This window comes from Gossypium raimondii, chromosome 4, assembly GCF_025698545.1.
Source record: "Gossypium raimondii isolate GPD5lz chromosome 4, ASM2569854v1, whole genome shotgun sequence".
Lineage (NCBI taxonomy): Eukaryota > Viridiplantae > Streptophyta > Magnoliopsida > Malvales > Malvaceae > Gossypium > Gossypium raimondii.
In genome coordinates, this window is record NC_068568.1 from 27,700,008 (window position 1) to 27,709,646 (window position 9,639).

General features: G+C 35.4%; 1 protein-coding gene across 1 annotated transcript; it reads right to left on the minus strand.

Annotated features, from left to right (window-relative positions):
* Positions 1 to 7,472: 7,472 nt before the first annotated feature.
* LOC128040372 (uncharacterized) lies at positions 7,473 to 9,036 on the minus strand. Its single transcript, XM_052629016.1, has 4 exons — positions 8,710 to 9,036; positions 8,537 to 8,602; positions 8,385 to 8,454; positions 7,473 to 7,760 (listed from the first exon to the last, which is right to left on the minus strand). Exons 1-4 carry the CDS (start codon positions 8,766 to 8,768, stop codon positions 7,626 to 7,628), a joined length of 330 nt encoding a protein of 109 aa, XP_052484976.1. The 5' UTR covers positions 8,769 to 9,036; the 3' UTR covers positions 7,473 to 7,625.
* Between the last annotated feature and the right edge of the window lie 603 nt (positions 9,037 to 9,639).

Consider the following 9,639-nt stretch of genomic DNA (forward strand, 5'->3'; position numbering starts at 1 on the left):
TAAGCCTAAATTTAGTGAAGTAGTTGAATTTTACATAATTTTCAAAATTTTATAAAAATACTTATTGATTGAACCTAGTAATTACTTATTTTTAATTTACCTAGTTGTTTGCATTACGTTTGGCTGTGGAAGGAGATTTGATTTCAAAAAATATTATCGAATGATTTTTGGTATAGAGTACACACATTACTTGAGGACAAGCATCAGAAAAGTAGGGGGAATTTGATAGCAAGTTAAATTTGTGCTTTTAATATATTTATTTCTTGCTAATTTTCAAACTAGATGCTACTAAGCTTGTGTTTTTCTTATCAGGGATGAAATTAGAGTCTCGAAATTCAAAATCAAACAAGATGGGCTAAATTGGAACGAAAAGCAGAAAAGAGGGCCAAATTAAAGAATTGAAGAATTAGTGGTTGACTGGTTAAAATCAAAATTTTTAAATTGTTAAAGTTTTATAAGTTGTTTAAATTTGATTTTTATTTTATATTTTTTAGGAGAAATCTTGCTAAATTTAGCATGAGAAATGTGTATAAATACTTAGTGTTGGTGGCCTTTGAGGGACACAATTTGGTTTGGGAATAAATTCATTCCTTTCTTTTCTTTTACGCATCAGTGCTAAAGTGCAGGCATTTTGCCCTTTTCTTTTTTCATTTCACTATTTTGGCTAAATTTCTTCCTAAGTCCCTTTCCATTTCCAGTTACCACCATTTCCATTAAAAATCATTTCTATGTGCCAACTAGCATGATTAATTTCATGCTCAACTAGTTCCCTTTTAGCATTGGCCCGATTATCGCTCCAACAATACAATCATGAGATATGAACTAACACTAAAAACTTTTCAACACGATATTCGCTATCTCTCCGATATATTGGATAGTACAAATTCGTCCTTAAAAGTCAATTTAGTTTAAATTCAAAAGCGCGCATTGGGTTGGGGTTGTTTGGCGTACAGTTGGGAAGTCGAGTTGACGATGCTATATTCAAACTCCCACGAACAAATTGGCGTGTTCAGGTCAAAAAAGCCAGTTGGATTCTGTCAAGGTAGACAGTGATTGAATTTAAACGACCCACGCGATTGAGGCCGTTGATTCGAGTTCGGTTCTTCAGAACGCAAGGTTGTCAGGGTCTTGAATTGTGAACGCATGTTTTGCAATTAGATAATCAGTAAGGGTTGGTTTGCAGGTCGTGCCAGATTCAACTACGACAGGAAGAATTTGCGGTTAGGACATTTTTTATCACTATAACCAACTTAGCGCTTGGAAAGGAAAATCCATTTTTTAAGGATCGGTTCAAGTTCGGAGTGTACCGAGGCTGAGGCTAAGCTTAAATATATTTAATTTACCAATTTAATTTAATTCACTTAATTTCATTTTACAAACATAATTTTGTTTTTATTTTATTATATTATATATTTGTTTATTTTATTCTCTTTATCAACTAAAATTCCCCCCTTTTTGTTCATTTATATTATAGCTCCGCACATTCAAGTTGAGGGCACGACAGCTACCTAGACTTAAAAATTTGGTCACCAAAAATAGGAAAATTAGGAATCACAATCTTTGTGGGATTGACCCTACTACTCTATACTACTATTAAGTATTATTTTGTCGTAGGAATTTATATTTGGTGATTTTGACGCCCATCAATGCTTTACATGCAAATCAGATTTATTTTCGAGTTAGCACAGTGGCATGTTTAACATGCGAATCAGAATCAGATTTATGGCATGCTTAACATGCGAATCATAGGCAGAACAATAGCATGCTTAACATGTGAATCATAAGCAGAATAATAACACGCTTAACATGCGAATCATAATCAGAATATTCACAATCACATGCAAATCAGAATATCAATGTAGCAATATCATCATTACAATACATGTATTATCCAAAATCGTCATATATCACATATCATGAATGTTAGAAATCACACATCAACATTTTTAACAGAAAAATCACACAATCGCATATTTCATCACAAATCTGATGCTTTGGAAATACTTACTTGAAATCTTCCTTTCACGGATTTTACAAATCCATACGAATACTTTTACATATTCGCCCAAATACACTTTTCAAAGATTTATTTTAACATTAATTAAATATTTTTCATATATAATTGTATCTTGATTAAATATAATATTAATTATTTTTATCAAAATAAATCCCCACACCTGACTTTACAAATCCAATCACAAGGATTCTGATTCCAACTTCTTACGGAAAAGTTCGATTCTGAGCCTCTATGGTTAAACCGTTCACACATATTAGAATGGTTACTTAAATAAATAACCCTTTCATCTTATATTATGGTGGAATACTTACGTAATAATGTAGGAAAAAAGGCTCAACACTTCCCACAAAATATTGATTAGAAAGGAGGATTTGTCACTAAACAGAGAATAACAAGATATAAGATTAAGTAGTTAGAAAACAGGATATGGGATAATCTTTTTATGAACAAAATCAAAATTGAGAGATTAAAGAAATCAATTATGAAAAAAGGAGGAGAAAAGAAGATAATCATGAATTTTCACGGCGATGCGGAGGCACAGCAACAGTGAAGGAGGGTGGTGGTGAGGTAGAGGTGCGGCAGTCATATATGGTGGTGGAGTGGTGGATAAATGAGAAGAAAAGGATGACTTAGGTGGTGAAATGAAAGAAAAAAGAGAGAAAATGGGAGGAGCAAGGTGGTGGACGGCAAAGAAAGGGGATGAGAGAAAAATAAAAAACATAAAAAGTGAAATGGATATGTCTAGGTGCATGGCTAGCCAAGGTAAGGTAAGGGAGGAAATTTGGTAGGTTGAGGGGACAAAGGCATGGAAAGGGGATCGTGGGAGTGAAAATGGGAGAAAAAAGGGAATGTTGACCTTATAATCAATGAAAGAATATTCCCAAGTATGGCATTATGTGGGTTGGACGGCAAGGATGTTCACACTAGCCTAAATTGTCAAAAATTTAATTAAAAAGGTGAGATTATAGGGGATTGCACTTGAGACCACTTGGAAAAAAATTCACACACTTAACCACTTGGTTATTTAATCCCTTGTGTCATGAACTAGTGCAGATAAATAAATAAAATATAGGGCGTTACAACTCAACCCCCTTAAAATAAATTTCGTCCTCAAAATTTACCTGGTCCAAACAAGTGGGGCTAGTGGCAACCCATCGATTACTCAGATTCCCAAGTGGCTTCACTAATACCATGATTTCGCTATAAAACTTTCACAAGAGGAATCTACTTTTTCTTCAATCTCTTGATCTCGCGGTCCAAAATCCGAATTGGTTCTTCCTCATATGAAAAATTAGGTCTCACCTTGACCTCATCAATCAGAATCACGTGAGATAGATTAGAATGGTATCTCATTAACATAGAAACATGGAAAATGTCATGAATGCGGTCCATTTTCAGAGGTAACTCTAATTGGTAACCCACTAGTCCAACCCTCTTAATAACTCTATAAGGTCCAATGAATCTCGAGCTCAACTTGCCCTTGCATCCAAACCTCAGTACTTTCTTCCATGGTGAAACCTTAAGGCGATAACCTTACCATCTTGCATCAAAACATAACCAAGATTGGTATGACACACATCACTGTACGCCACATAATCCTTCCCAAACTCTGGCTGAATCAGAACAGGCGCTTGAGTCAACACGGGCTTAAGCTTTTCAAATCTCTCTTACTACTCTACAGTCCATTTGAAATGGGCACTTTTCCTCAACAACTTGATCCATTAGAGCTGCAATTAAGGAAAATCCTTCCACAAACCTCCTATAATAGTTCGCCAATCCTAGGAAACTTCAAATCTTGCTGATGTTCTTTAGTTATTTCAAGTCCAAGATTCCTTCGATCTTCTTTGAGTCGACACGGATACCCTCAACTGATACCACATGTCCCAGAAACATCACCTCGTGGAGCAAGAACTTACACTTACCAAGTTTGGCATATAACTATTTCTCTCGAAGAATCTGCAGAACAACTCTTACATGTTCATCATGTTCCTCTTCAAACTTGGAATAAATCAAGATGTCATCGATGAAGACCACAACAAACTGATCAAGGTAGGGCTAAAAAATCGATCCATTAGGTCCATAAAGGCTACTGAGCATTCATGACACCGAAGGGCATCACGAGGAACTTGTAATAACCATACCAAGTACTGAAAGTGGTCCTAGGAACATTCGTCTCTTGCACTTTCAACTAATAGTATCCAGACCTTAAATCAATCTTAGAGAACACCTTAGCACTGCCAAACTGATTGAATAAAACATCAATCCTCAATAAAGGGTATCAATTTTTTACAGTCAACTTATTCAATTGTCGATAATCAATGCATAACCTCATAGATCCATCCTTCTTCTTTACAAACAGAACAAAACCTTCCCATGGTGACACACTTGGTCTAATGAATCCATGATCCAAAAGTTCTTGTAGTTGCGCCTTAAATTGTATTAGCTCTTTAGGTTCCATGCGGTATGGAGCAATAGACACCAAAGTTGTGCCTAGAAATAAATCAATGCCAAATTCAACCTCGCACTCCGAAGGTAACCCAGGTAACTCCTCTAGAAAGACATTGGGATAATCCCTCATTGTACGAATGTTCTCAATAAATTATTCACTGACACTCGTATCTAGAATGTAAGCCAGATATGTTTCGCATTCCTTCTGCACCAACTTTTTAGCCATTAGAGCAAAAATCACGTTACATAAGTAATCCTTACGCTCCCCAACCATCACTATTTCCTTTCTATCTCTATCGAAAGTCCTCAATATGACCCTATTTGTAGCACAATCCAAATTCACTTGGTGTTCTACCAGACAGTCCATTCCCAAAATGAGATCGAATTCACTGAAGGGTAATTCCATCAAGACTACTGGAAATACCTCTCCTTGAATCTCTAATGGGCACCGCTTATAAACTTTATTAACAAAAATAGATTGTCCTAAGGGACTAAGTACAGTCACATTACTAATATTATCCTCTACTTAAACTCTCAGTTTATCAACTATTAAGCATGAAACATAACAATGGGTTGATCCAATGTTAATAAAAGTATAATATGGTATAGAATTAACAATAAAGGTACCTGCTATGACGTCGATGGCGTCACAATTTTCTCTGTGTCTAACTGCATACACTAGTGCAAGCTGTCTAACATTAGCTCGATTAGCACCCTAACCTTGAGCTCTCTGCCTCTGTCCAACATTACCACCCTTATTCGGACCTTAACCTCTCTAAGGCTGCTATCCAACTCTCTAGTTCTAAACACGGTTCCAATCCAATGCTTGCATCTATTCACTCTGGAGCGAACAATCCTTGATTTTATGATCCAAAAATCCACATCTAAGGCATGCACCCAAGCTCCTCCAGCATTCACATGGATGTCTCTTGCCACAAGTAGCATAGTATTGGGCTCTCCCATCATCAGTAGCGGTAGCAACACTCTACCTAGGTCGGTTGTCTCGAGCTCTCTTATTAGGTCACAAAGCCTAAACAGTAGGACCATCATCTCTCTTTGTAGGAACTCTAGCTCTGTCCCTCTTTTCGAGTTCCAAACATTTCACTTCCTCCACTATCTTGGTTTTCTCCACTAATCTTTCTAAAATCCTTTCCTGATGAGGGGCCACTAGCACCACCAGTTCATATCGCATCCCATTCTCGAATCTGACACACCTATCTTACTCAGTCACAACCACCCCCTATGCGTAACGACTCAATTACAAAAATTTAGCTTCATACTCGACCACAGATCTGTCCCCTTATTTGTGCTCAATGAACTCCAGCCTATAGGCCTTGACATAATACTTACCCATATATTTGTTCTAGAAAGCCTCCAGAAAATACTCCTAGGTTAGTCTCTTAGTTTGGGTGCCCCTTACAAAGGCTTTCCACTAACGGTAAGCCTCATCCCTTAATAGCGATACTGTACCCTTCAATTTCTACTCTGGGGTACACTCCATGTCATCCAGAAGCCTTTTCGTAGCCTCTAACCAATATTCTACTATGGTTGGGGCAGTCCTAACAATGCTCCTAAATAATTCAACTCAGTTAGATCGGAGTCTCTCTACAATAGACCTGTGGTTTCTAGATCCACTTTGGGCCCCAGCAACATGCTGTAGCACCCTAAGAATGGCATACAACACAGCATCGTCAGTAGGCTCCTGATGATCCTCCTCAATAGTATACGTATTTTCAACCTGGTCAACTATTGGCACAAGTTCAGTCACGGGCTCAGGTGTGCGCACTCGCGATGCAGATGAATAAATTTGGGTTCCCAAACCCTGCTCTCCACGAGCTCTTGTACCCCTAGTACGAACGCCTTATGTACTCATCTTTTGTTATCAAATTCTTAAGTTTATGCAATTTTATCTGACAATTAGAAATGAGCTTTCATTATCAATTCAAAATGTTTTTAGTTCTAAATGTTTCATCACTATAGTATCAGTAACTATAGTTTTTAGAATCTAAAGTTTCATAGTATAGTTTTCAGATTTTTGAGTTTCATAATCTATAGTATTCTATAGTTTCACAACAACAATTCAATAAGCCAGAAGTACTTATTTGGGCCAGCTTCGGAATCTTAAATTTTTAGAAGAGAATCAAAACTTTGTTTAAAATAAGTTTTAACCAAGGCATGGATTTCCCCAAAATACCCTTTTTCACAAACAAGCATGCATTTTCAAAAATAAACCACAGTCTGAGTTTTTAAATTGGACTCTCATACCACTAAATGAAACCCCCTAAACTCGGCCTAGATATTATGGTTGAATCACGAAGATCACATTGACCAAGTTGTTGACGCAGAAAATCATTTTCACTATTTCCTCTTAATAATCGTCCTTAGTTTTAAAACTTCATTTAATTTCACTTAAAGCAAAGCCAAATATCGTCTTTAAATTTCCTCTTGAAAGATTTTATCGAAATCGTCTATCTTTAGAAAAACTCAAGTATTGATAGTTTTCAAAAAATATTATTTTCAAAGTAAACGTCGCAGCGAAAACTAACATAATAAAAGCTAGTTTTGTCATTTTGAAAACGTAGGTTTAATATATATATATATATATAAATCTTGTAAAATACTAGTTTATTTAGTAGGTAGCGTCAAGTTCTAAAATCAAGTATTGTATTTGAAAACACTCCTATTGAGTTGAATTTTAACATTATTGTGAAAAATCTATTGATTAATTATCATTTTCATAAACTCTCTTAAGTGATAGTTTAAAAACATAAGTCGTGCAAACAATCCAAAAACCATAAATCCAAAATAAAGTCCCAAGCCGAAGCCCACAATAATAAAACACATCTCAAAATATATTAAATACCAAATAATGTAGTTTTTCTAAAAATTACCGAGTGTACCTCCGTAAGTCGAGCCTATCCTATCCTCGATTATCATCTAAAAAGTCAAAACTAAAAGGGGTGACCTTAAAAAGCCCAGTGTAGGTTGCAATTCATGATAACAGAAATTAACATGTAATAACATTAGTTTAAGCAGATCATATTCATACAATATTCAGTTCACATAATCACATTTATCAGAATGCATAATGACGATGTAAATGCAACTTTTTTTTAAAATCAGTGCAAATATTTCATAAAACAGATCCTACCCATCTCCGCTACACACCATAATGAGTTTCCCAGAACTCGTCCATCCAATAACACACCAATATTATGGACAAGCCACCAGATAGTGTAGTCGAGTTGCTAGAAACTGGATATTGTGGTCGAGCCACCAGATAATTGCAGATATACTGCCAGGTACAAAATATTATGGTCAAGTCACCAGAAACTGCAGATATACTGCCAGATACTTCCTCCATACACATTATCCAAACTCATATATGTGATATGGCATACATAACAAATTTTACAGTAGGCATGCTTTACATGTAAATCAGATTTATTTTTGGTTTAACACAGCGGCATGCTTAACATGCAAATCAAAATCAGATTTATGGCATGCTTAGCATGTGAATCATAGGCAGAACAATAGCATGCTTAACATGCGGATCACAATTAGAATATTCATAATCACATGTGAATCAAAATTTCAATGCAGCAATATCATGTTTATAATACATGTATTATCCAAAATCACCATATATCACATATCATGAATGTTAGGAAATCACAGATCAACATTTTTAACCGAAAAATCACACAATTGCATATTTCATCACATATCTGAAGTTTTGGAACCAGTTACTTGAAATCTTCCTTTCACGGATTTTACTAATCCATATGAATACTTCTACGTATTTGCCCAAATATACTTTTCAAAGATTTATTTAAAAATTAATTAAATATTTCTCATGTATAATTTTATCTAGATTAAATATAATATTAATTAACTTTATCAATATAAATCTTCACACCTGACTTTGCAAATCCAATCGCAAGGATTCCAATTCCAACTTCCAACTGAAGAGTTTAATTCTCGAGCCTCTATGGTTAAACCATTCACATGTATTATAGTGGTTACTTAAATAAATAATCCTTTAATCTTATATTATGGTGGAACACTTACGTAATAATGGAGGAAAAAAGGCTCAACACTTCCCACGAAATATTGATTAAAGAGGAGGATTCGTCACTAAACAGAGAATAACATGATATAAGATTAAGTAGTTAGAAATTAGGATGTGGGATAATCTTTTTATGAACAAAAACCAGAATTGAGAGATTAAATAAACCAATTACGAAAAGAGGAGAAAAGAAGAAAATCGGGAACTTTCGGTGGTGGTTGGCAGTGGCGACATGACGGCAGTGCGACGACGTAGCGACGACGGAGGAGGGATGGTGGTGAGGTGGAGGTGCGACGGCCTTATGTGGTAGTGGTGGAGTGGAGGAGAAATGAGAAGAAAATGATGACTTAGGTGTTGAAATGGAAGGAAAAAGAGAGAAAAACGGAGGAGCAAGGTGATGGACAGCAAAGAGAGGGGAGGAGAGAAAAATGAAAAAAAATAAAAAGTGAAATGGATATATCTAGGTGCATGGCCGGCCAAGGTAAGGGAGGAAATTTGGTATGTTGGGGGGACAAAGGAAATTTGGTATCTTTTTTTTATGCAAGATGACCTTGCAATCAAGGAAAAAATCTTTCCAAGTATGGCAAGATGAGGGTTGGACGGCAAGGGTGTTCACACAAGCCTAAGTTGTCAAAATTTTAATTAAAAAGGTGAGATTATGGGGGTTTGAACTTGGGACCACTTGAAAAATTTTCACATACTTAACCACTAAGCTATTTAATCCCTTGTGTCATGAACTAGCACAAATAAGTAAATAAATTATAATGCGTGACAGTATTGAAAGTTTTGTACTTGCTCTGACAACGAATGTAGCATCCTGTAGCTTAGACCCAACAATTTGGTCGGGCAAGGTATATTTTAGGTAAGTTTAGTTTTGATCTTGGACCAATTAATAGTTATATATATTAATAGTTTTAAAATGTATTATTACATTATGTAACGTTATATCACATACCATAACAATAGTACATAATGTATTAATTATTGTTTATTATTGTTTATTATTATATTGGTTGAAATAGGCTTTAAGTCTCTGTACTCTTCGTATACTTGCAAGTTAGCCTTCCTTCTATTTTATATAATATAATATATAATATATTAATGG